The sequence below is a fragment of the Halichoerus grypus genome, chromosome 8 (genome assembly GCF_964656455.1).
Source record: "Halichoerus grypus chromosome 8, mHalGry1.hap1.1, whole genome shotgun sequence".
Classification (NCBI taxonomy): Eukaryota; Metazoa; Chordata; class Mammalia; order Carnivora; family Phocidae; genus Halichoerus; species Halichoerus grypus.
In genome coordinates, this window is record NC_135719.1 from 141267932 (window position 1) to 141295789 (window position 27858).

At 41.1% G+C, this 27858-nt stretch overlaps 1 protein-coding gene across 13 annotated transcripts in view; it reads left to right on the top strand.

Annotated features, from left to right (window-relative positions):
- The window catches only part of UNC79 (unc-79 subunit of NALCN channel complex), a 239798-nt gene that overhangs the window by 202687 nt on the left and 9253 nt on the right, over window positions 1–27858 (top strand). For all 13 annotated transcript variants that reach the window (XM_036071607.2, XM_078054135.1, XM_036071606.2 and 10 more), the window contains 7 exons: window positions 2828–2932; window positions 10902–10979; window positions 16600–16689; window positions 18656–18831; window positions 19715–19901; window positions 21570–21767; window positions 23610–23687. In XM_036071607.2, coding sequence (XP_035927500.1) covers window positions 2828–2932; window positions 10902–10979; window positions 16600–16689; window positions 18656–18831; window positions 19715–19901; window positions 21570–21767; window positions 23610–23687 — 912 coding nt within the window. The remainder of the gene's footprint in view (window positions 1–2827; window positions 2933–10901; window positions 10980–16599; window positions 16690–18655; window positions 18832–19714; window positions 19902–21569; window positions 21768–23609; window positions 23688–27858) is intronic.

Here is a 27858-nt window from a genome sequence, read left to right on the forward strand (position 1 = left end):
TAATGTGTCAAAAAAATAAAGCCTCATGGCCCAGTGAGGATTTGCTTGAAATATAAGAATGGTTTAAATATTAGAACATGGATTTATGTCACCATGTTACCAGGATAAAGGTGAAAAATGTGTGTCATTATCTCAGATACAAAAGAAGCATTCTATATAACTCAACATCCATTTGTGATAACTCTTGTCAAACTAGGAATAGCAGGGAACTTACTTAGCTTGTTATAGGGTGCCTACCAGAAACCTCTGGGAAACGTTATACTTACTGGTGAAATGCCAATGTGGTCCCTTCAAAATACTAAGTAAGACAAGAATGCCCATTATCACTGCTTCTGTTCATTATGGTCCAGGTGTAGGTCCTCAATTCAGTAAGATAGGAAGAAGAAATCAAATGTATAAGGATTGGAAAGGAAAAATAAAACTCTCACTTTCCATAGATGATGTAATTACAAATGAACTGAAGAAATGTAGACATCTTTTTGTAACTGTTGTGAGACAGCTCAGCAAGGATGCTGGTTACAAATGAATACCCAGGAATCTTCCACCTTTAATATTCGGCTAAAATGATTACAAAATATACTTTAAATGTATTTAAAGATGTCATTTATTGTGTCAACAAAGAATAAATCTAACAGAAATGTGCAAGAACTTTATGGAGATAACCAGAAAGTTTTATTCGACAACATTAAATAAATGGAGACAGACCTCATGTTCGTGGATGAGGATCCAGCATGATAAAGACAGTTAATTCTCACAAAATAACCTATAAATTTAGTATAATTTTAATAAAAATTTTAGACTTCTCTCCTGATAATAATGGGCTAGATCATTTGAACCTATCTTCCCACTTAAAAAGTTAAAAAAGAAGCGAACAGAATATTTTCTGCAAACTTCAGTGCATCAAAATGCTAACCAGATATAGATGAATCACCAGGCTAAGATCTGGGAGAGCACAGAAGGGCAGAGATGTGACTGAGAGGCTGAGTTGCAATTCTGGAAGATCCAGGAAGGGAACAAGAGTCAGAATCCAGGACCTTTCAATAGCAGGGACTCGGTCTGATTCTGCACAGGACCACAAAGTAAAGATAACCCAGAGATGAAATCGTCCTCACACCAATTGAGCTCAGTGTCACACCCTCTGGTGGCCCAAGATAAGATATTACAAGGCTTGTGTGTTTATTAAGGTAACCCTGGACCAGGCTAGTGCTTCCAGGAAGCTGGCAAAAAGCAGAGAGCTCTTTGGATGAAGAGAACATTTCAAGCCTCGAATGATTTCTAGAAATAATTATTTATTTATTTATTTATTTATTTATTTATTTATTTATTTATTATTTTTTTAAAGATTTTATTTATTCATTTGACAGAGATAGATACAGCGAGAGAGGGAACACAAGCAGGGGGAGCGGGAGAGGGAGAAGCAGGCTTCCCGCAGAGCTAGGAGCCCGATGCGGGGCTTGATCCCAGGACTCTGGGATCATGACCTGAGCCGAAGGCAGACGCTTAACGACTGAGCCACCCAGGCGCCCCTAGAAATAATTTTTTAATAAAACTTTCAGCACGCAAAGATCATTGGACATACAAGAGGGCAGTATACCATGAGTAAAAATGAGGAGAAAGAAAAGAAAGTAGATCCGGTTACTTGGTTATGATCAGGAAAGGGCACAGAGCAGGCTTCTGAGGTGCTTGCGATGTGCTTGCTCTTTGACCTTGGCGTTCAGACGATACGAGTCCATTTTATCTGCACATTTGTGTCTTATGTACTTTTCTGCATGTGTGTTGTAGTTGGCAATAAAAAAAAACTTACAAAATTGAAAATGATCCCATGTTCTATTAACAGGAGAACAGATCAATGAATTCCAGTGTGTTCATATAATAAAATATAATTAAGCCATTTAGTTAAAAGAACTAGAGCTACATGTATCAATAGGGACTAATTTCAAAAATATAATGTAGTGAGAAATTATAAGTTGCAGAAAGAGATGCACAGTATGATACTGTAATAGAAAGCTCAAAATAGTGACTACTTCAAGGAAGGGAGAAAGAAAAGACAGCACCATATAGGTGGTTGCAACTGTTTCTGTGATTTTTTTATTTTTTGAGATAGCAAGCACATGAGTTGTGGAGGGAGGGGCAGAAGGAGAGAGAGGGAGAGAATCTTAAGCAGGCTCCAAAGTGTGGAGCCTGATGTGGGGCTTGATCTCACGACCCTGAGATCATGACCTGAGTGGAAACCAAGAGTCAGACGCTTAGCCAACTGAGCCACCCAGGCACCCCTCTGGGATGTTTTATTTATTGTGAAAAATGTTAAATCAACATGTTGCAATTTGACAAAGATGGGGGGTAGTACATAATATACTCCATCTCTCTATTTTTCTGCATGCTTTAGCAGCACATTTGAAAAGTGGGTTCTTTAGAGAGGATACGAGACCCTGAAAATAGCTATATATATTTTTCTCTAAATAAATCATTTTCTTTTGGAAATAATGCTTTTCGATTTGTTTAATTTCTGCATTTCTTGGAACTTATCATTTCCTGTGAACAAGAACCCAATCCAGTGGTTTCAGTATTTAAGAGATATCCTATCTTTTTCTTATCCGTTGAGTGATGTGTTCTCGGTGCTTCTATAAACTCATTATGCACACAAAAATGCCCTTTAAAGTTTTTTCTTTTTCGTTTGAGTTTTATTTCTTAAGGACAGGTCATTATGCATTTTCAAATACTGGTTTTCATTTCCAACCTGTGAATCTTTTGGAAGCTCTTTTGACATAGATCTGTTCTAACCGAGTTTTTAGACATAGCTTACCTTCTTCTCTTTTGTTCTGTTTAGGAGCGGGATAAATTCTACTTGTCTCGTAGTGTTGTTCTGGAGCTCCTGCAGGCCCTGAAGCTCAAATCCCCTTTACCAGATACAAACCTCCTCCTGCTTGTCCAGGTGGGCTTCTGTGTTGTTTGTAATACTTTCCACAAGATCCACCATGTTTGGAAAAATTAAGAAAGGTGTGGAGCATATGCACAAATCGAATAACTCCTCCCAGAAATGAGAACTAATCTATCTTATATGAGCCATGACCGAAGTAATATTATGCCCTTGGCACTTCCACTGGCTAAGAAAGACAGAAAGGGAGCATTTATTTTGTTCCTACGGTGCAGCTAGTGCTGTGAGGGGCCAAAGAAGAAGGGGACACTGATTTCTGCCCTCAAGAAATTTACACCTGGTTAGGTCAGAGGGCAACTCATGAATGGCTACCGGAGCTGGTAGGGGACTGATAAAGCCACAAATGGGGGACTAGGCTGAGGTCTGGTTGCAGAGTCATGTCCATATGGATGGGTCGCCACATCTCCATGAAGCAGAATTGAAGGTGCCCGACCACAGACAATCAAGTGGCAGGACGTACGGAGTCCAGCCAGGGTGGCAGGTGGAGGTGAAAAGCACCAGCACCCATAGGAGCCCCGAGGCAGAAGGGCTTGAATGCATACAAAGAAGGTTCTGGAGAACTTACCGAGTTAATGCTTTTGGCTGTAGGGTTGCTGATGAGGGGCTGAAACCCTCCATCCCTGGCATCCTTAGCTCAGCATCTTAGACAAGTGTGCAAGTTTTTATCACACATGATAGGCTCTGACTAGTGCTGTGAGAGAGATATATATAAACAAAGTCCTGGTGGGGAGTTAAGAGCAAGAGGCATCCCATCTCATATGATGTGAAATCAGGGAAGACTTCATGAAAGAGGTGGCATTTGAGCTAGGCCACCAAGGACTGGTGGGTGTCTTTTATGAGGTTGGGGTTCAGCACCAGGGGCTGACTGGCTTCAAGCAATGGGGGGAGGCTTTAACAGGAAGGTGGAATAAATTTAGGGATAATGAGGATGAAGTTGAGAAAAGCAGGCTGGTATGCTAGAGAAGTTAGCAGGGGATCAGGTAGACTGGGACCCCACCTCATACTCCAAGGCTAGACTTAAAGACGTGGCCATGCACTACGCCTGGGACCAGGGTATCATTCAGACTGCCTTTGTGCAAAGTGCTCAGGAAACGAATCACAGCTGTTTTATTTCTTCCTGATGAGCATGAAGACCAGTCTCAGAGTCTGGGCCTACAAGGTTGAGGTTAAATGACCAGGGGACAATGGGAGCTTGATATCAAAGAACTAGACAAGTGTCCCTGAATCTTAGGTACCTGGGGTGCCATTGGGAGAGATGAGGGAGAAGGAAAGGTCATAAGCATGGTGTGCCAAGCAGCATGCTGGGTGCTTTAATCCTCCCCTCACTTACTCCTTACAACCATGGGAGGTATTAGTTCTGTGTTGCAGGTGAGAGACTGGGGCTCAGGGGGGTTCAGTGACTTGCCCAAGACCACACAGCTGACATAAGTGGTGTCCGCATCCACCAGGGTCTACTCAGTGTGGAGCACAGCCTCGTCAGGCTCCTGGCCCCTCTCACCTTGACAGCTCCTAGCTGTTTGTACTGCCTTCCCCTCTCTCCACACAAATGCAGGCTTCTGGCCTCTGGCTGACTAAAGGAATTTTGCTCAAACTCTGCTTTTTATCAGGTTACTCCCTACACTGAAAACCTGCACTGACCTGAGCTATGAGGTCTTCCATCAGCTGGCGCCGTTGACTATTGACAAATAGCCACATTGACTATTCAGTAGTATCTCCCACTACAAATATTTACCAACCACCTGTGTCGGGCTAGGTTCTGGGGATATGGCGGTATAAAAGACATAAACCCTATCCCAATAATGTGCTAACCACTCTACCGGAAGTGTGCACGGAATGGAAAGTGCTAGAGCAGAGGGGGTGGCCGGCTCAGCCTGGGAGATGGAGGAAGGCTCAGTAAGCCAGTCAGAGCCCTGAACCTGGCCCAGGTGCTGGGGAAATGATTAAGCCATTGCCCCTTCCTCCCGGGAGTTTACAGTCCAGTGGGCGAAGTTGACATGTAAGCAGACATTTCCAACACAGGGTGATGGGTACAGTTGCAGAGGTGCGCACTGAGTAAGGAAGTGGTGTGGAAGAGGGACTGTGTGGGCATTGAGGTATGTGCAGAAGTTTAGTTTCCCTGGGAGACGAGGAGGAACAACAGCTGTCCCTTAGCATTTAATATCTACTACTGGTCTCCCTCCTCCCCCACCACAGACTCCTAATCCCTAGAACCAGAATCGAACGTTTCTCAAAGGCATGAGATTTAGTGAGAAGTTGGTGTGCTCTCGGTGAGCCCTAGTCTGGCTTTCCGGGGCACCCTGAAGCCCTCTGAGAGCACTGATCGCTGGCCAATGCCAGCAATGAATGTCGGGCATGATGTAGCAAAACAAAACGGCTCGCATTGTACCAGAGCGCTAGACAACCTAAGAGGAAGACGGAAGACAAATCATAGCCAGGAAGTACCCATGTTCCTAAGGAGGGGCTGACTTTGAAGCTCTTCTGGGGGATTGCCCCTGGCCAGCCCCTCCTACTTCCGCTGCAGCAGCTTCACTGCTTTTGAGTACAAGCACCTTGGACACAAACCGACCATAAGGGTGAAAGGGATCCATGCTAGTTTGGAGAAGAGGGCAGGTGGACTGGGCTTAGGGGGAAAGGCCCATGAGGGATTTAAGCTAGCAGGCTGACAGTGAATGGGAGTCACTGGCTTCTTACCAACCACCTGTGTTGGGCTAGGTTCTGGGGATATGGCGGTATAAAAGACATAAACACTATCCCAATAACGTGCTAACCACTCTACTGGAAGTGTGCACAGTATGGAAAGTGCTAGAGCAGAGGGGGTGGCCGGCTCAGGTGGTGGATAGTGTTCCAGATGGGCACCTGCAAACAGCCTAGGTTTCCAGCCCTAATAGTGCTTTCCTGCTTCCCTCGGAGAACGTTCCCTTCATTGCCCTCCGTCTTGAGCAGAGCTGATCCGTCTGGCTGATCTTCTTGGGGTCTAGCACCCCATGCCATGACTGCTGCTGGGGGCTGGTTTTCTGTGAAGTACGTTTGTCAACCCTAATAAGCACTTGTCACAAGACAGCAAAAGAACACTGACAGTTTAAATTGCCCATTGCTTAAGGAAACCATGAAAACAGTGATTAGTGCATCACAACTAGGTGAATAAATAAAAACAAATTAGCTTTAGGAATAAAGAAGCCCCAAAGAGTAGATTGCTCTGAATGTGTTTTTTGGAGTCTCATATACCATTTCAAATAAATACCATCTTCATCTTTTTAGAACAAGTATGTATTTATCATGGAATCATTAAATGTTAAGAATCAAGTTGTAAAATTATTTAACTTGGAGAGGTATTTTGGAGACACTTTGGGGTCATGCCCATGAGAAACGACTTTATGAATAATGTTTCAATCTTCCTGATGAAAAAATGTTAAACAGTACACCATTTTGAAGTAATACATTTTTGTTCTATATACTCTTAGAATAAACCGTTTTCATTACTGAGAGAAATTAAAGTTAAGCACACTTGAAAAAACAGAGGTAGTTTCCTTATCTGCCCAGTGGTTCCTCCTTAGCCAAGGAGAGAGGTCCTCCATGGGGCCCCTCATGGGCTGAGGGAGAAGCATCTTTTGTCTCTATGAATAGGACATCTTTCTGTAGGTTTTCCCAGTTCCTTTATTTCTTGCCCTTGACTGCAGGGTTCCTGCAGGTGTTCTCTGGACGATGGTGGAGGTGATAGCCTGTTGTCTGGTAGCTTCTCTTAGACCAGAGAATCTAGTCTGGAGTCTGAGAGAAGCTTTCATCCTTACTGAAGGAATATCAGTTCCTGGCACCTGGAAGACCAGGCTCACAGTACGGACAGATAATCTGTCTGGGGCCAACAGTGACTTCCTCTACAGATATCAGCAACCATCATCTGATAGTGGGAGTGGTTTTGTTTAACTGAAAATGCAACTTGGAAACAGAAAGGAAAGAATCCATTGGAATGAAAAACTCCCCCAGGGATCCATCCTGAATGACCCCTGGCTGCATTAGTGACAGAGTCAGTTGCTCAGGCCTTGGGTTTTCCCTTCATTCTTCCCTCCAACAGGGACCACTAGGGTATTTTCATTATTGTTTCTCTAATCATGGACTGGATAGATGAGTTCACAGACATGGAGCCTTTAACATTCTTCTCATAGATAGATGATATCTTTGTTGTTTACCACGTACTCTGCCCTTAAAGAACAATGGAACATTTACCCAAGGGATGTGGGGCCACCCAAGTTTTAAATGGTTCAAGGTAGGGTATGTACCAATTGGTTTTTTAATTCTTAGAAATTCCTTCTGGAGGCCTGGTCTCATGGGAAATCTCCCACCTGCTCACTGTGTCGTCTAGCCATGGCTCCTAGTACTTATTTTGACTTGTGTATCAGGTCAGGAGTCCTTAGATGTGCAAGTGGATTCTTTTTTTTTTTTTTTTTAAAGATTTTATTTATTTTTTTGGCAGAGAGAGACACACAGCAAGAGAGGGAACACAAGCAGGGGGAGTGAGAGACACACAGCAAGAGAGGGAGAAACAGGCCTCCTGTGGAGCAGGGAGCCCGATGTGGGGCTCAATCCCAGGACCCTGGGATCATGACCTGAGCCGAAGGCAGATGCTTAACGACTGAGCCACCCAGGCGCCCTGCAAGTGGATTCTTTACTTTTTCAAGAAAAGAGGCTCGGAGATAGGAAAGAATTTGCCAAATTGAAAAAGATATGTGTGTTCTTCAGAATCTAGATTGTCGACCAGCAGGGCATAGTTCTTCAGCACTTTGGACAGGTGCCCTATCTTGTTTTCATTCAGACCCGTGGACATTTTTGCTTTCACCAGCAACCTCTTCTTTTCCGCTGGTCGCCTGTAGATAGCTTATGTGTAATAGGTTATTATAAGTGTTCTCTCGCTGGGATTAAAGCAGAGTCTTCATAATAGAGTGGTAACTCATTAAAAGCCTCCGTAAAGGCTATATAAGCCCAAATCAAAAAGCATTTCCTCAACTCCTATTATGGGTCCAGAGTAGACATTCTGCTAATTTGCATGTGGCTCTCCCACTGTGTGGGAGATACCTGCACAGTCTAGCGTGAGAAACCGTGTGGGTGAAACATTCACTTTTAAAGATAGGTTCGTGGTGGGCTGGAGGACAAAGACATGCGGAGGGATGGCTGTTGTCTTTAAGTCACAGATTACTGTTGACGTGGGGTTATTATTATTAGTTGAGTTACTAATAATCTGATCACTCTCTGGGTGAGAGGTGGAGATATTATTTTGAGTCTCATTTTGATAATGAATTTAACAATGGCACATAATAGATGTCGTGTTTCTTTTGTATTCTTTTGTGTTCGTGCGGGAGTGCATGTTTCATTAGGCATATTTCTGTCTCAAAGTATGGAATTCTTCCCTCTGCGAAAAACATCCTTTCCCTCTCTGGTTTTGGTTATATCTTTATATTGTGAACAATTCTGTACAATCCGAATGGGGTATTGCAGTTCATGGTTGGCAGCTGTGTAAAAAAACAGAAGCATTTATTAAGGTTTTAGTTGTACATATTATGTGAAAATTACACTGGATTTATTTATTTTTATTTTTTAAAAAACGTTTTTTAAATTTTATGTAAACTCCACACCACACATGGGGCTTGAACTCACAACCCCGAGATCAAGAGTTGCATGCTCTACCGACTGAGCCAGCCGGGCGCCCCCAAAATTACACTGGGTTTAAAGGCATTGATAAAAAACAAATGGTAGATGGGTGATTTTTGATTAATTTTGACTTCTAAGAGTTACTGCAAAACAGACATTTTAACTTGACCTCCCATCGAGGACGTGATATGACTGACAACCTACTTCCATGATGCTACTCGTTCAGCTTTGCTGAATATGGGAGGCGAGAAGGGCTTCTTCTGAAGGGAGATAGAGACATTGAAGTTTTGCTTCTCCACTGATCTTCTCTTGCTCTCAAGGGCACAGCCAGGCCATGGAAGCACACATTAGGGGGCCATAGGCCTGAAACCACCGCAGAGCATCCTCTCTGTCTGAGCTTCCCTTCCCTCACACTTGTATGTACTTCTGTCCTCCCCTGGGCTTTTGGCTCTCATTTCTGCTGTAAAGAAATTAATTAAAATGTTGGTATCCTGACAGAGGTTTTGAAACTCAGTTCTAAGTAGTTTGTCTTAGATTACAGACTCAGATAGCTTTTGAAAATACATTTTATGGGAGAACATGCAGTATCTGCCAGAAGGTTGGAACTGTTTCTTCTTTTGACCATGTACTTCCATCCAATATTTTACTTTTTTACTGACAGGTTCTGGCCAAAGTTTTAGGCTTTCCTTTTTTTTTTAAAAAAAAAACCTGATTTATTTCTTTTTACTTATATTAGGAATAAGTCCAGGTGGTAAGCATTCCTGAATAAAATAATGGAAAATTTTAAGTGTTCCCTGGATGTTACTAGCTGGTACTTTCTTTGCCAGAGTCAGAGTTCATGGCCAAAGAGATTCTTCAGCTTTCTGTAACTATATTTGAGGCAAATGGAGATGATTGTGTGTGAATGAGGAGTGGAGATACGCATCTACTCCTGCCATGTGGCTGTCAGAGACAGCTGTGCTCACTCTCCTCTGGCCCCCAGCTCAGTTCTGTGATGAAATACTCCTCCTGGAGGACTGTGCTTGAAGACCAGCTCTTGAACAAGGCCTTGAACAAGAAGGCTCAGGGTGCCTCAGAAGGTGTTTGGCCGAAATCTCTGCATTGTTAGCCAAAACCCGCTACCTATTAATGCTCTGATTCTGAGCCCTGATTAGCCTGACAGTATGCTGGTTTCTGTTTTTTATCAGGGCCCCTTGAGCTTTTCTCTATGACCCGAACCCGTATTACTTCTCCCCAGTTTGCCAGGGACCTAACCTGCCTCGCAGGACCCATCATCTTGACCTACCTAACTTTTCTTCCAGTGTGAGAGTGGAATGGGTAGGAAGAACTCTCAGTGTCAAAGCTTCTTCCAGAGCCACTGAACTATGCGTAACAGCACCTTTGGATCCCAGAGTTGTTGGGGCCACTGGCCAGAGGCCAGGCAAGAGAAATTAAGCAGGACTTAATCGTTCATAGCAAACTCTACAGACTTCATGTTTAACTTTTTTTCCTGAAACCATTAATACACAGTTGGGTGTTGTATTAAGTGGGAAACACCTATAAACATCTGTAATGAAGCAAATTAAATCGTAACTTGGCAAATCCATCCCCATCATGATCTTGTCATAATTGATTCATTGATTCATTTCACATGGTTTTGCTTGAGCCCCTCCATGATGTCAAGCAGGAAGCTAGTTCTGCGGGGCAGGTGAATGGAGTCTGTGCCCTTGGAGAGCTCGTAGGGGGTTGCAACATAGACTCCTAGGTCACTGCAGTCTAGTGTCGTGACTGTTACAGGGGAAGTGTGTGAAAAGTACCGTGAGGCAGGGACAGGGGTGAGGGTCATTGTCAGCACAGAGGATGGGTGTGGGTGACGTGAGAGAGGCAAGACCAGCAACTGAGGGGCCTCGGATGGGAAGAAACAGGTAGAATACTCACAATGAGGTTGATTGTTTTTCTGTCTTCATTTTAAATGTGTAATATAATGATGAAGTCTGGAAAAAATCTATGTGAATTCAGGAACTGTCAAGAAGTACTAAAGAATAAATAGAATAACTTCAGAATAAATCTGATAGTGTTGACATCTTTCCTTTCTCCCTTGACTGAATGCACCATTGCAGTGCCTCTTAGCTGTCTGGGTAAAGTAAGAATCTGTGTATTAATCTCAGTACCACTTGACTGAATTTCTGATAGGAACAAACTGTCATGATTAGCAAGCCCCATATATCCAGGGCAGATTGTCATGAGAGTAAACACTAACGAATTTAAACTGAGTTAATAAAACTATAAATAACTTATTACTGTCTAAGTGCTCTTAAAAGTAATTATGCTTTCAATTTCTTATTAGTTTATTTGTGCAGATGCTGGAACCAAACTAGCTGAGTCAACAATCCTGAGCAAGCAGATGATTGCCTCCGTACCTGGAGTAAGTCCTGACTGAATTAATTGTCTACATTTTATATTTCTTCTCATTTCCCCATTTAGTGAATAGGTATTTTTGGGTCTGTGTCCTGGTTCACTCTTGATAGGAAAAAACACTATAAAATTGAGAACATATTAGCATTTTTTTTTTTTAAAAGAACACTAGTGAAAATTTCAATTAATCCCAGCCCCTGGAAACTTTTAATTCCAGGAGACATGAGTAAAACTGAAGCAGCTAGTTAAGGGGAGGAAAGAAATTACCAGAGATACAAAATACATTTGATTACAGTTCAGTTTTTCTAGAATCAGTTTTCTTAGACTGGCTCCTGTTAAACAATTCAATTTAACTACTGCCGGAAAGAAATAAGCATTGTGATACGTTGGTTTCCTTTGTACTATTTCCTCTGAAAATTAAAAAAAAAAGAATTCCCATTATTATCAACTAGTGAATAATTTGGTAAAATAGGTTAAGATTGTCACTAACAGGGCTGAAGATGAGAAACCACAATAACACTGAGAGCAAGTTGCAACGAAACTCAGAAACTTTAGAGATATTCATTGTTAATTGAAAAAAAAATTAAATTTTCAGTAAATTTTAAAGAAAAAAGATCACCTATAATCCCTCTGCCTTACAATTAGAACTCTGTTGTTTTAGAAAACTTTTTCATACTTTGATCTATTCAGTATGCTAATTTGCTTATTTCCATATTGTTGGATATTTATTTACTTTCCACTTTCATTGCTAGTATATATATGTTCATATAAAGACCATCCTCATGTTTATTTTGAATTATATCCTTGGCATAAATTCCTTAGTCAGCGAGTAGGAATGTCTTAATGGTATGTATTCTCATATTGTTTTCTAAAAGGGTTTTATTAATTTACAAGTATACCAGTTTTACCCCCAATGCTAAACATTATTTTTTTTAAATACTGGTTATTTAATTTTTTTTTGATGTGGAAAAATTTTATGACAGAGGAAAAGTAACAATCACTCAGCCCAGAGATAGTTTTATTGCCAACATATTAATGTATTTTCTTTCACTTTTTCTATGCATGTTTTTTAAACCTAGTGAATTTATGATATAGATGTGGCTTTGGCTTCATATGTCCTAAGCATTATCCCCAAAGTTTGATGGATGCAGTGTTATTACCTCATGTGAAGGCACCATAGAATAGTGGTTAAGTGCATGTGGGTTAGACTCACACCAGAGTCTGAGGTCTGCCATTTACTAGCTGTGTGATCAGGAAAGTTATTTAATCTATGATTCTTTGATTTGTGTTATCTATAGAATGGGATATAATAGGGCCCAATGTCTAGTTTGGGGATGGAGTGAGACAATGCATGGAAAGCCTATTAGCATGATGCCAGACCTCGAGTCATGCTAAGTAAACATTACCTAGTGTGTATATTAGCAAACATTAATTATTTTGGGGTATTTTCATTATTTTCAATATTCTGCAATTGTAACTAATATGTGAGAAACATCTTTGTGCTTAAATCTTTGTCCATATTTGAGACTATTTCTTTATAATATATTTTTGGGAAGGATTACTAGACTATTGTTTTTTTAAAGAGTTCTTAATAGCAGTTAGGGTGATGGAGGATGCCATGAGATGAATTTCCAGCCACTTAACACACAAAAAGTTGATTGTTTGCTCATATAAAGTTTAAATGGGTGTCCAGATTAGAAGGAGGAGGACTTCCACATGAAAGTTGGGGGTCAGATTCCTTCTCTGATGGGCAGTCCTCTGCAATCAACAGGTCTGAATGACGCATATTTCTTCTACTCACACTCCGTTGGCTAGAACTGTCATATGGCCATTCCTGACTGCAAGGGATGGTGGGAAATTTGGTCTAGTTGCATGCAAGGGAAGAAGAGAAGCAGTTCTGTGAGGACTTAGCCAGTTTCTGCTGCATACCCACTAGTTTCCTTATTGTTTAATTCTTTAAAACTCCGTATTTACTACCTACATGATAGCTTAAAAAATAAAATCCTTAATAAATAAAAATTTTGTTGAAATCAACAAGTAAAAGACAAACATTCCAATAACAACAGAAAAGCAAAAACAGTTACAGGATCCATATGTAGAACCTTTTCCAGTGCCCAGCAAGCCATTCAGAATATGCCTTTTACCCTCACTAGCAATCAGTGTACTATAAATTAATACAAAGTATTAAAATATTTAAAAACATAAAAATTAAAATCAGCTAGCAAATTGGCAGGTCTTTCTTAATGATTAAACTTGCTGATGATATGAAACAAGCATTTTTATAAGCTGCTGGTGGTAGTGAAAAATGGTACAACCTTGCCAAAGAACAGTTTGACAGTTTACTTCTAGTAGGATATTGGAAAAAATAATTTAATATACACATAAGGAATATATTTATTAGAGTAGCATTTAAAATAGTAAAAATATGGAAACAAAATTAAGACCTAACATGAGTGTATTGTTTTTTTAAAAACTTTTATTTAGAGTATCATTGACATACAATGTTACATTAATTTCTGGTGGACAGCATGATGATCCCACAAGTTTCTATGTTATGCTCTGCTCAGTGTTGGCATTCCTCAACTGTCCATCACCACACAAGGCTAGTACAGTATCATTGACTGTATTCCTTATGCTCTGCCTTTTATTTCTGTGACTTACTCATTTCATAACTGGAAGCCTGTGTCTTGCACTCCTCTTCACTCATTTTGCCCACCCCCACCCCCCTCTCCTCTGGCTACCATCAGTTTGCTCTCTGTGTTTATAGGTCTGCTTCTGCTTTTTGTTTGTTTGTTTACTCACTGTTTTTTTTTTTAGATTCCACATATGAATGGAATCATATGGTATTTGTCTTTCTCAGTCTGCCTTATTTCACTTAGCATGATACCTCTAGGTCTATCCGTGTTCTCAAATGACACAATCTCATCCTTTTCATGGCTCAGTAATATTCCAGTGTGTGTGTGTGTGTGTGTGTGTGTGTGTGTGTGTGTGTGTGTGTATACACACACACCACATCTTCCTTATCCATTCATTCATTGGCAGATATTTAAATTGCTTTCGCATCTTGGCTATAAATAATGCTGCTATAAACATAGGGGTGAATGTGTCTTTTAAGAATTAGTGTTTTTGTTTTCTTTGGATAAATAGCTAGTAGTAGAATTTTGGGATCATGCAGTGTTTCTGTTTTTAATTTTTTGAGGACCCTCCATACTGTTTCACAGTAGCTGTACCAGTTTACATTCTCACCAACACTGGACAAGGGTTCCTTTTCCTCCACATCCTTGCCAACACTTGTTATTTCTTGTTTTTTTTTTTTTTTTTTTTAGCCATTCTGACAGGTGTAAGGTGATATCTCATTGTAGTTTTGATTTGCATTTCCCTGATGATGAGCGATGTTGGGGCATCTTGTCTTGTGTCTGTTGGCCAACTGGATGTCTTCTTTGGAAAAATGTCTATTCATGTCTTCTGCCCATTTTTTAATCAGAGTGGTTTTGGTTTTTTTTTTGGTGTTGACTAATATTAGTGTATGTTTAAATAAAGTAAGGTGCCTCTATAAAATAGGCTATTATGTGGCTACCAAATCACGTTTTCAAAGAATAATTAATTGGAAAATGCTTATGATGGATTTAATTTAAAAGCAGGCTAGAAAAAATGATCCCAGCCTTATGAAAATTATATGTATATGTGTATGTTGTATGTGTTCAAAAAAACGGAAGGAAATATCCATAGTGACCATCTCACAAGTGGAGGACAGGAATTAGGACTGTGTGATTCTTCTCCTTTTTGTTAATTTCTATTTCCCAAGTTTTCCACATTGAACATGTGTTACTTTTGTAATCTAAGAAACATAACTTTGAAATGAGATATGAGTTTCAAGGAAGAATTGGGTATGATTCACTTTCATTCATGTTTTTGAGTTTCGGCTGCTTTTTCAGTACCTTATCATCAGTTTCCTTATTGAAATAAATATGGGCCTTCTGAAACAAGTAGAACTTGACTCGTTATGTTTTTCACTTTTTAAAAAAAACAACACACCTAAGGTTATGCTCACATTTTGCAAAGTAATTAAAAAAAAAAGGTGGGTGGGGGGGATTGGAAATGATATGCTTTGTTTTATAAGTGTAGATGGCTAAGATGATCCTGTATTTTAAAGCTTTTATTAGATGTAGGTGCTGTCTCTGGAGCAAAAGTAACTGGATATTAGTAAATTCTTCGCTCTCATTTTTTGAAATTCAAAGTGAGAAGACAAATATTGAATAATGCTCCTTGTAATTATTTTCTTTGACATTTACCTTGTTGAAATGGTATAAAATATTGCCTATGAAAGAAACAAATCCTTTTCAAGAAATTAAAGAACAGAGTATATGCTCCTATTTGCATGACATGTGAAAGGTCAGAGAAAATGGAATAAATCGGGGGGAAATCCTTTCTTGCACTGAAGGATTAATATTCCAAAAGCAGGAACACAATAACCTTTTATAATTCCTTCCCTTGATTTAAATTAAAAGAAGAAAACCGTAGAACATATGAGATGCTGGGAAAACACTCTGACAGCGCTGCCAATGACCTTATTTTACTGTTTGTTATCGTGTCAGAGGAACTGACAGGCGTAACATTCTAGAAGAGATAGAAGGTGAGATAGTTCAGGGCTGTGCAAATTTACATGCATATGGGAAAATGAGCGCCACTGGGGGAGCTAGTTAAGTCTCTGATGTTCCAGATTTTCCAAAAGAAAGCCAAGAAAGGCCTTAGCATAGTATTCAGATGGCTTCAAAGACGGCCTGCTTTTGATCCACATTATACCCGGCCCGATGTGTGGGCTCACTCATAGAGCTTTCACGGAGCAGCTTGTCTGTTCATTTGCCTTTTCTTTGCTTATAATCCTAAATTCACTGCATTGCCCCGGGCAGGTTTATGCCATTTAATAACGGGGGACACAAGTGTGCTTTCTTTCCCTTGAAAACTTCCCAAACAGGCTGCTGGTGCGGGGGGAAGAGGATCATTTCACCTCTCTCTCTCTCTTTTATCCCTAGCAAGAACACAGCAAGCATAAAGCATACATTTATCTATTTCATTGCATGCCTACTGTGCATAAGGCATTAAATTGCAAGTGACTTGAATATGAGAATCTTGGACTCTTTCAGCACACATGAAGTCTGTTTCTATCCTTTTCGTTTTTTGATGGGAAAAGGTTTGAACTTCTGGTGTCAGAATTAGGTGGCACGTATTTGGTGCGTATTTAAGACTCCCCAGAGTGATAAGGGTTAGTGTAGTTTCAGGGTTGATTCATGTCATAAGGACTCTGATCCTAATGGCTTTCTACAAAGGCTAAATCTGTGTATCCAGGCCAGTGTAAAAACAAGCACACAAAACCCAGTTCGATCCCCCAGTGGAGAAAAAGCAGGTTAACTCCTGTCTCGCCTGGGCTGTCTTAGCGCCTCGCCACCAGCCTTTTATCAGTTTTTGTCCAAATTGTGGGCAGACAGTCACAGACTCTGGAGAGTAACGGAGTGAGTCAGAGCTCCAGAAACTGGAACAGCTCGTTAGTAAACAGCGTGAAGCCAGAACAAGACAGTGACTGCAGTCAGGGCCGCGGTGAAGGCGCCCCCAGCGTTGTCCTTGTGTTTCAGTGTGGGACTGCCGCGATGGAGTGTGTGCGGCAGTACATCAGTGAGGTGCTGGACTTCATGGCCGACATGCACACGCTCACCAAACTCAAGGTAAGAGGCTTCCTCCGGCAGCCGCGGCCCTAACAAACCCAGACTCTTGGGGGTCTGAAGCACTGGGTTTTCAGGCTGTGCAAAGAGGGAAAAGAGAACGGAAAGGCTGTTTCCATGGCAGGAGTGATGTGCACAGCTTTCATTTTGCCATTGATTCAGTTCTCACGATGCCCCTGGTAAAGCGTGGTCCCCATTTTACAGATGTAGAGACTGAGGCCTGGGGTGATACAGTAATTTGCTCAAGGTGGTCCTGCTGCTAAGCGGTGGAGTCAGGGTTGACCCAAGACTCCAGTGGCTCCCGGTCATTCTCTTTTCACTACGCCGTGTAGTGTCACTTAACTACCTTGAGCCTCCGTTCCCTCCTTTGCAAGACAAGCCTAACATCTACCTTTGCCAATGGTTACGAGGTTTGACGTGGTGTTGTGCGTGTGAAGAGACTTTTGTGAACCGTAACACATTATGCAAACGTAAGCCTTTCATGGTTATCTGCATCAAAGCTCTCTTCTTCAAGGAAATAAAGACAAGGGATAGAACAAAATCTGATTTGCATATGGACAGAATCCCAGTGAAGTTGTCAAGGTTCCTGACTGATTGCTTTGCAGGGTCGGGTGAATACTGATACAAGTCAACTTCCCCGCCATGAGTCAACTAGGGAGCTAAAAGATTGATAGTCTCAGAGATTTGGGGAAGGCCCTGGACAGAGGGCAGAAGGGGATCCAAACACGGTCCAAGGAGCAGCCAGATTGCAAGCTCGCAGTAAATGATTCCAGAAGGTCATCAGCTACAAATGCGGTTCCTCCATCGCCCAACCGTTTCCAGACTCTGCTCAGATGATCCAAGTGTTTCTTGGGATAGGGATGGATTTGCAAATGCTAGGTGGAAAGTAGAACCAGAATTTAAACTGCTGACTTCTCATGGTGTCTGAACCCAGGCATTCCTAAGCAGGCTCCCTTGGTGCTTGACCACGCACTGGTCACTGACCGCTGAGTCTGGGTTGTCCACACCCAAATGACTTTGATATCAAGTGTAAATAAGAGGAAACATTGTTCCCTAAACATTTTAGTTAGTTTTATAGCCATTTTCAAAATACAGAGAAAAACAATAAGAAGGATCCATGATGATCAAAAGGTTGGGGACTAGAGACATAATTCAACCCTCCGATTTGACATAGATTAATTAGGAGGCAGATCAGAAAGAGCAAAAAGCTTGACTAAGGCCATGTGACTAATTAGGGCAAAACTGGGGCTAGGACCTAGGTCTCAATTTCTAGTTCAGTGGTCTTTCCACTAAGTTACACTGTGAAAAGGAGTTTTTCTACATTAATTCAACAAATATGTATTGAGCACCTGTCAGATGCCTGGCATTGTTCTAGGCAAGCAGGGATGCGACAATGAGCAAAAAGACACAGTAGCCGTGTTCGTTTAATTTATAGTCTGGTAGTGGGGGCCAATTTTAATGAAAATTTCATACAAGATAAAGTAAAAGTGTGACTTTCACAACTGCTATGAAAGAGGGTAAAACAGTGGTATAGGAACTTCCTATAGGATGATATGACCTAGCCAGGGAAGTCAAGGAAGGCTTCCCGGAGGAAGGGACATTTGAGCTAAAATCTGAACAATGAATAGCAGTTAATTGGGTGAAGAGAGGCAGGGACAGTATTTTGGGCAGAGAGACCAGCATGAGCAAAGGCCAGGAATGGGAGGGAGCCAGTGTAGCTGGGATGAAGGGGTAAGATGCAGAGGTCTGCAGTAGCTAGATCATCCTAGGCTTTTTAGTCCATGCTAGGGAATTTTCCCCCCCTTTATCCTAAGAACAATGGGAAGCCATTGAAGAAGTTTAAATGGGTTGTATGCTTGGGAGTGGTGGTTTAGAAGGTGAGGGAATGACAACCTCATCTTTTTAACAAGTGGCCTGGAAGATTTCCAGGTACTCTGCCAAAGTCATGAAACACCATTTGCTTTTGCAGAGCCACATGAAGACATGTTCCCAGCCTCTGCATGAAGATACCTTTGGTGGACATCTCAAAGTTGGGCTGGCTCAGATTGCAGCCATGGAAATCTCACGGGGCAACCACAGAGATAACAAAGCTGTGATTCGCTATCTGCCTTGGCTCTATCATCCCCCTTCTGCAATGCAACAAGGGTAAGGCCCTTATTAGTACTGTGGCCTGGGCTAACGGATGCATCGAAGCTTTACGGGAGTGGGATGTGATTGGTTGGGAAGATGGGAACCAAGCCTCATCTCCATACTTGCTGACCTGGCAGCATTTTTGAACACGAGCACTTCCTGATATGCTGCCAGTAAAAGGAACTTGCCCTCAAACAAGAACCTCAGCCATATCCTGATGGATGATGAAAACTTGGAGCTTAGAAGTGCAGTTTTAACTCTTAATTCGAACTGGTTAAATAAATCAATAGGCATTTATTGAGCACTTTACATAGCATCTGCCTTCCAGGAGCATGTTGGATTGCAGCTAGAACAAAATCCATTGCGGAGAGGAGATGGAGCGCAAGGAGACACAGGAGGGAGAGGGGCGCGTGGGCTGGTTTGTGGCTGCCATTTTGCACAGTCAGCTTCCTGGCTGGAGGGAAGGCGGGCAGTCGGGGTAAGGAGGGCAGGAGGGCAGCGGAAGGAAATGACCAGGAAGGCAGGAAAATGGGTGGCTGTGTGTTAGGTGTCTGCCTCGATTCCTTCCCCTCTAGTGGGGATGTCAAACCTTCCAATGGGAAGAAAGAGTTTAGAAAAAGAAGCTAGTCGGAAAGGCAGCCAGGTTGGTGGAAGAATGATTTTTAATTCCGTGTCCCCAGAAGCTGCTCTTTTCTCAAGCAGCTAAGGTCCGGGATCAGAGCAGGAAACCAGAAAAACAGATACATCATTTTGTTGGCACTCTGTCACCTTGGTGTTTTATTGTATGTAATTGCCTATAAAACCATACTTTTAATGCCCTCCATCAATAAGCATTTGGTGAGCGCCCAACAAAACAGCAACCATAAAATCGCCTTTAACACTTCCTTCTACCTGCTAGACCGAAAGAATTCATCGAGTGTGTCTCCCGCATCCGTCTGCTGTCCTGGCTACTCCTGGGCTCCCTCACTCATAATGCAGTGTGTCCAAATGCCTCCTCTCCGTGCCTGCCCATACCTCTGGATGCAGGCTCTCATATCGCAGACCATCTTATTGTTATCCTGATTGGATTTCCAGAGCAATCAAAGGTAAGTGATTTCTGCAAGCTTGAGACCATAGGCATCGAAATTGCTAATGGAAACTCTTATCAGCCAATTATATTTCTTCTGAGAAGAGAATGCATCTTATCAGTGGCCCTCCTGTGGATGTTAGGAGAGCAACTTTGTGCTAATGCTTTATGTAAAGTGGTTTAAATTCCCGCACTATCTTTGCTTCCTCCTTAAATTGTCTTTCGGTTTCCTTTTATGAAGATAAATTATGGAGGCAAGCAAGAGTTAGCTTCCTAGGCATTTCTGTCTCAAAGTAATGAAGAGAAATAAGAGGCTAGCAACATAATAAAAATCCTATGATCAGTTGTTGGAACCAAATATGAATTGGAGGCAAATTCATGCTCTAATTTCTCATGCACTATCTTTTCAACTCACATTTCTAGAGATAGATATATAAAGATACAAAATGAAAACAAGAAGGCCAATGGGGAACTCACTAGAGTGCACGCCGGAATCACCTACACAGGGGAACTTTGTAAACTGTAGAGACAGATGATGTGCTTAAGGGAATAAAGTGAGCCCAAGGCAGGTATCAGTCATGAGCAAGTGTAGGCAAACCAGACACACTGGTACTAATCAGCTAAGAGAAGCCAAGGGCCCTTCCCAAGCTTAGGCGAGTTCTGGAAGGTCACAATGGGTTTGGGAGCCTCTGGGATCTCGGCCAGGGCAAACCTATGCTGTGATAAAATAGAGCACCGTCCAAATGGCCCGAGTGATGTTTACAGAAAGAATTGGGCAGTCAGTTCCTAGTATTTCGAGCCAGATCTGTGTTTGAGTCCTAACAACGGTACTTTGTAATTTGTGACCTCGAGAAAGTTACTTAGCCTCTCTGAGCTCCAGTTTTTCGTGGGTAAAATAGATGAAGGGATGGTTTGAGAATTATGGAAGTGATCTTCGAAAAGTCTTTAGCCCGGCGTCTGGGAAGTTGTAGGTGCTCAGTCAGTCCGTGCTTACCCCTGGGAGGACTACTGTCTTTGCTGCTGCCCTTTCTCCTACTGGAGGTCACGTCATGTAAGTGCTGGGCCCTGGGATCGGGTGCACCACCTTACTCCTCCTAACTACGGCTCTTTGAGGAACGAGAGTCCTATTATCCCCATGTTACAGATGAGGAAACCCCTGAAGGTGGTAGAATGGTTATTCTTCCCAATCTAGTTTAGACAGGAGAATGTCGGTGTCATTAATGGGCAAGGGGGTGGGTAGATGTGTTCTGCAAACTGAGGTGCCTTCTCTTTGAAAAGATGCTCAGTTCTCTCTGTGCACTCCCACTGACCGAGCAAAAAGAGAAAAAATCTTTTTTTTTTTGAAAGATTTTATTTATTTGATAGAGCACAAGCAGGGGAAGCAGCAGGGGCAGAGGGAGAGGGAGAAGCAGGCTCCCCGCTGAGCAGGGAGCCCGATGCAGGGCTCGATCCCAGGACCCCGGGATCATGACTGGAGCCGAAGGCAGACGCTTCACCGACTGAGCCCCCCAGGCGCCCCAAAGCAGATTGTCTTAAGGTGGTGGATCACAAGTTTATAACAGGCTCGGATCACTGGCGGTCACTGTGCTTGGGCCGTGCTCCGCAGGAGGCCGAGGCCGTGCAGGGCAGGCCCCGGGGAGCACTGCATCCCACGGAGAGGTAACGGCTCCTGTCTCCTCCTTTTCAGACCTCCGTGCTGCACATGTGCTCTCTCTTCCACGCGTTTATCTTTGCTCAGCTCTGGACCGTGTATTGCGAACAAAGTGCCGTAGCAACAAACGTCCAAAGTCAGAATGAATTCAGCTTCACGGCGATCCTGACCGCACTAGAGTTTTGGAGCAGGGTGACACCCAGCATCCTTCAGCTGATGGCCCATAACAAAGTGGTGAGTCCACGAATAAGTTTCCCTCTTGGATGAAAAGGCATGATCTGTACCCAGTCCTCGCATTCCCTGTTCCTTAAGGATCTCAGTTGTAATATTAGATCAATGGATGGGTGATTTCTTTGTTATAAACCTGATATTCTGCTTGCATAATAATTTTGCTGGAGAGACAAAGCAAACGAGTAAATCTAGTAAAAACAACTTTTGTTCACTCTGCTGAGTGCCAAAGAAAATTTCTGTGAAACGTCGACCTTGAAAGGGCTGTTTCGTGCTATAAAGTCAGAAGGAGATTCATATTATTTTTGGATTCCAAGGCAATTTGGAAAAACCCTAGCCCATTGGGTCATCCTTTTGTGGTATTTAAGAGCAGACCAACCACACGTGTTCATTCCACTCAGGGCTCAAAACCTGAAAGAGCCTCCCCTTTTTGAGTTGTCCTAGGAGGACCTAAGCCCACCAATCTTCAAATCCAGTTCAGTTTTAACTCCAGTGGCCCACCAAGAGAGGGGCTGCTCGGAACCTCACTGGAAAATATCTGGGGTATTGTTAGCATGAGCCCACTTCATTGAACAAGCTTGGATTAGTCCTATGAAGTTAAGATCGGAGGGTAGATGGAAGGAATGGACAAGGAAGTCCTTTGGTTCAGTTTGCTATTTTGGAGGAGGATTCTCAGCTGGGCAAGCAGTAATTAGTATCTCGGTTATGGGGGCTTTATCAGCCGAATTCTCATCTGTGAGGGGCAGGGGATCTGGAAGAACATCCTAATGATGGTTCCAGTGTGTCCAGAAACCCAACAATGCGCTGTCCACAAAAGGCATTCCAGAAATGACTTTTGATTGATTGATACTAGTCTAAGAAACATTTTCTCTCAGCTGTAATTGGAAAGGGGATTATACATTTCCTTCAGTTGAAGCACTTCCTTGTCTTTAGAGAAACAGATGTTATAAAGCAATTCTGTATGGAGGAGAGGTATTTTAGTTCAATTTAAAGGAAATTTATGTGACAATTTTAGGGTGCACAAACAGTTCTGAGATAAACATTTCTCGGGTCATAGAGTCTGAGACTGAAGAAAAACTTGGAGATCAAGCATTCTGTTCTGTTACTTTACAGACAGTAAAACTGGGACCTTAAATAGAGATCTGGTGTCCTTCTAATGTCATTATACCTCTCCTCCAAATCTCTTTAATATACAGATGATAGAAATGAATCTGTTACAAATGAATTTTGTACAAAAAATGCTACGAATGAGTTTGAATTAATTTTATCCTGAAAAATTTGTTGAACTCTATATGCCAGTCCGGTAAAATCCCCTTGGAGTGTTCAAAATCCAGCCTTAGGAATTTCTGAGGAGGGATGTCCACTGCATTGTATTTTTGAACTGTCATCAATATGGCTACCTTGTTCTGTAGGAACAAAACCGCAAAGACAGGTGTGTAATAAGTTAAACAGCCACTTCAGGTGAAGAAACTGGGGAGAAAGGGTCAAGATGGAGAAAAGGACCCAAGGCCAAGTTCTGTAGTTGGAAGGAGGGGAGGAGAAGGCATGTATCCTCTGGTATGAATCACATGCAGTGCAGATCAGTGAGATCAATCCCCAAATTCCATTGGCAGCCCTGAGTCGGATAAGGAGGCCATGACAATTATAAAACCTCTAGAGCTTTTTGAAGTCAGTTTCTAGTTGAAGTTCTGGAGGTGAATAAACACCACTCCTTGTGGTCCCCTTCAGTCATTGTGCCCAAAAGCTTCATGGGCGCAGGATGGGAGTCCTCTGTGGTTGTAGACTAGCTTTCAAGAAAGGTTTCTGGATCACTGGGAGTGGAATTGATTTTCATATTTGTTGTTTCAGATGGTAGAAATGGTGTGTCTCCATGTGATTAGTTTAATGGAGGCATTGCAAGAATGCAATTCAACAATTTTTGTCAAGGTAGGAAAATCTTATGATTTTTATAGACCGTTTCTTGCTGCTAAAAATAAATGTGGATTTACTTTGAATGTGTCTTCGAAGAGGAAAATAAAACTGATTTGATTTTGACTTTCAGAGTTGGGGGTTGGAGGGTTCAGCTCATGTAACCACCCTTCCCCGAATGGTTATCATGTTATTTTTGTTCTTGCTCGACCACTGGGACCAACTCTAGCTGGGTTAGAGATGTTGGACCATGATTATTGCATGTTAAGACAAGTAATGAAAATATTAAGGTCTGAAAACGACCTTATATAAATTGGTTGGTGGTGTCTCATCTTGCAAGATATCCAGAAAACCAAGGAAAATAGTCTTTCATTGTTGAACTTGGTAGCTAGTATTTTTCTCTAAGGTAAATTAATTTCGTTTCTAATATTACTATTCTAAATCACTGTTTAGTGTATGAAAGTAATTTAAGTACTTGTCATCTGCCCAAGGACATCAGAGACATACTAACATGATAAAAAATTTAAAAAGAACTTGGTTTCTCACTCACTATCCAATTCCCCTCTTCTTCCTTTCCTTCCTATCCTTCCACCTCTTCATCTCACTGATTCTTTGCCCTTCCTCTACCTGTTCCACCTGCTGTTTACCTGTCACATGTATATTCTGTTGTCTCCGCCACCATCACCAACCCCCACCACACAGAGCGCATCAGTCTGGGACCTTATAACTTGCTGTTTCACTCCTTGGTTGACCCTATTCTTCGATAAAATTCACTTGTCAGTTTAACTCACCTGACACTGAAGAAAAGCAACCCATTTTCAGGGAAAACTTGACTGTCATCAGAACACTGCAAGGTAGCTGGTTCAAATGGGATAGATAGAGCTTGATAGTCAACAGCAAAAGTCAACACCATGAGAGAAACTGTATGACTGACACTTGGATGACCATACGTGATTTTATTTTTTATAGCTTTATTAAAGTATAATTTAGATACAGTAAACTATACATATTTAAAATGTACAATTTGATAAGTCTTCACATATATTATACCCATGAAAACATCACCATAATCAAGGTAATGAACACATCCCTCGCACCCCTAAAGCTTTCCCATATCCTTTGTAGTCTCTTTTTGCCGCCACTCCTGTATCCTGCCTCCCCATCCCCAGGCAACTACTGGTCTGTTTTCTGTCGCTACTAGCTAGTTTGCATTTTCTAGAATTTTATAAAAATGGGTTTATATAGTACTTAAGCTTTTTTCCTGCCTTCTCTCATTCAAAATTCTATTGAGATTAATCCATTTGGTTGCATATATCAGTAGATCATTTCTTTTTCTTTCTGGCTAGTATTCCATTGTGTAGCTATATCACATTTTGTTTATCCATTCATCGGTTAATGGACATCTGGGCTGTTTTCAGTTTGGCGCTATTACAAATAAAGCTGCTATGAATAATCGTGTACAAGTGTTTATGTAGATACATGCTTTCATGTATCTTGGATGAACAACGAGGAGCAGACTGGCCAGGCCATATGATGTGTGTATAACTGTTCAAGAAATTGACAAACTGTTTTCCAAAGTGATTGTGCCCTGTTACGTTCACAGCAGCAGTGTGTGAGCATTTTGGTTGCTACACATCTTTGTCAACACTTCGTATAGTCAGTCTTTCATTTTAGTCACCCTACAAATTGTGCCTTGGTATCTCATCATGGTTTTAAATTGCATGTCCCTGTTGACAGGTGACACATTAAACATCTTTTCATGTGCTTATTTGCCATCTATGTATCTGCTTGGTGAAGTGTCTGTTGAAATTATTTGCCCATTTTTTTAATTGGGATGGATTTTTTCTTATAATTGAATTTTAAGGCATAAGTCCCTTATCAGAGATGGGATTTGCAAAGATTTTCTCTTCAGTTGTCTTTTCATTATCTTAAAAGTGTCTTGTGAAGAGCAGAAGGTCTTAATTTTTGATGAAGTACCATTTATCAAATTTTTCTTTTATGGATCATGCTTTAATGTTGTATTTTTAAAAATCTTTGCCTAATCCAAGGAGAATTGAGATCTTAACAATATTGAGTCTTCCAATCCATGAACGCAGTATATCTATTTTTTAAATGCTTTTGTTAACTTTTTTCCAGCAGTATTTTGTAGTTTTCCATATATAGGACTAGCATATTTTTGTCAAATTCATCCCTATGTATATCATAGTTTTAGGGTATTATAAGTGGTATGGTTTTTTTATATCTAAATTTCTGATTGTTCGTTGCTAGTATTTAGAAATACAACTGATTTTATATTAATCTTTTACCCTGCTAGCTGTTAAACTCATTTATTAGTGCTAGTAGCTTTTTTTGTTGATTTCATCAGCTTTTCTGTATAGACAGTTGTGTCATGTGCAAATAAAGGCAGTTCGGTTTCTTCCTTTCCAGTTTTTATACCTTTTATTTCTTTGTCTTGTCACATTGCTCTGGCTAGATCCTCTAGTACAAGTTGAATAAAAGTCGTTAGAGTGGGAAACCTTGCCTTGTTCCTGATCTTCGGAAGAAAGCATCTGTCTTTCCTCATTAAATGTTAGCTGACAGTTTTTCATAGGTACTCTTTGTCAAACTGAGCAAGGTTCCCTTTTATTCGTGGTTGGCTATGAATTTTTGTCAGGAGTAAATGTAGGACTTTTCAAGTACTTTTCTTACATTTATTTAGATGGTTATTTGACTATTCTATTTTGGCTGTTAACAAGGTAATTTTATGGATTGATTTTTGCATGTTAAGCCAAGCTTGTATTCCTGGGACAAACCATACTTGGTTGTGATGTGTATTATCTATCCTTTTTATATCTTGCTGAATTCTATTTGCTAACATTTTAAAATAATTTTTTGTGTTGATGTTCATGAGGGATGTTGGACTGTAATTTTCTTTTCTTGTGATAAATATTTTTGGTTTTGGTATCGGGGTAATGATGGCCTCATGGAATGATTTGGGAAGTATACCTTCCTTTTCTGTTTCTTGAAAAAGTTTGTATAGATTTGGTGTTATTTTTCCCTTAAATATTTGATAGAATTCACCAGTAGAAATGCCTGGGCTTAAAATTTTCTTTGCAGGAGGGTTTTAAATTTACAGATTCAATTTCTTTAATAGATATAGGGCTATTCAGGTTTTCTGCTTATTCTTGAGTGATCTTTGAGGTAGTGTATGTCTTTCAAAGAATTCGTCCATTTCATCAAAGTAGTCAATTTTAGGGTGCCTGGGTGGCTCAGACGGTTAAGCGTCTGCCTTTGGCTCAGGTCATGATCCTGGGGTCCTGGGATCGAACCCCGCATCGGGCTCCCTGCTCAGCGGGGAGCCTGCTTCTCCTTCTCCCTCTGCTGCTCCCCCTGCTTGTACTCTCTCTCTAATAAAAAAAAAAAATTAAAAAAGTAGTCAATTTTATTGGCATGAAGATGTTCATAATATACTTTTAATCAGTAGTTATGCCACCTCTTTAGTTCCTGACGTTGGTGATTTGTGACTTTTTTTTTCTGGTCAGTCTGTATAGAGGCATATCAATTTTAGTGAGTTTTTTATTTAAAAACAATAACCAGCTTTTGAGTTGTTTTCATTGATTTTCTATGTTTTGTCTCATTGATTTCTGTTTATTATATTCTTTCTTCTGACTACTTTAGCTTTAACTCACTCTCATCTATTATAAATTTCCCTCTGAGTACTGGTTTAGTGGTATCCCACAATGCGATATGTTGTGTTCTCATTTACATTCAGTTCCAAATACTTTCTAACTTTTTTGCTTTCTTTTTGGACTCATTTTTTGGTCATTTAGAAATACATTACTTAGTTTCCAAATATTTTTTGCTTTTTTTGGACTCATTTTTTGGTCATTTAGAAATATATTACTTAGTTTCCAAATATTTGGGGATTTTCTAGTTACGGGTTTTTAGTTCCTATTTGTGGTCAGAGACCACACTGTATATAATTTCAATCATTTTAAATTTATTGAGACTTATTTTTTGGCCCAGAACATAGTCTATATTGGTAAATGCCCTGCGTGCACTGGAAAGAATGTGTCTTCTGCTTTGTTAGGTGTAGTTTCCTACTCTGCTTTGCTCGAGCTTATTGATAGTGTTGTCCAAGTCTTCCATGTCCTTCCTTCTGTCTACTTTATCAGTTATTGAGAAAGGGGTATTGAAGTATCTCTATTGA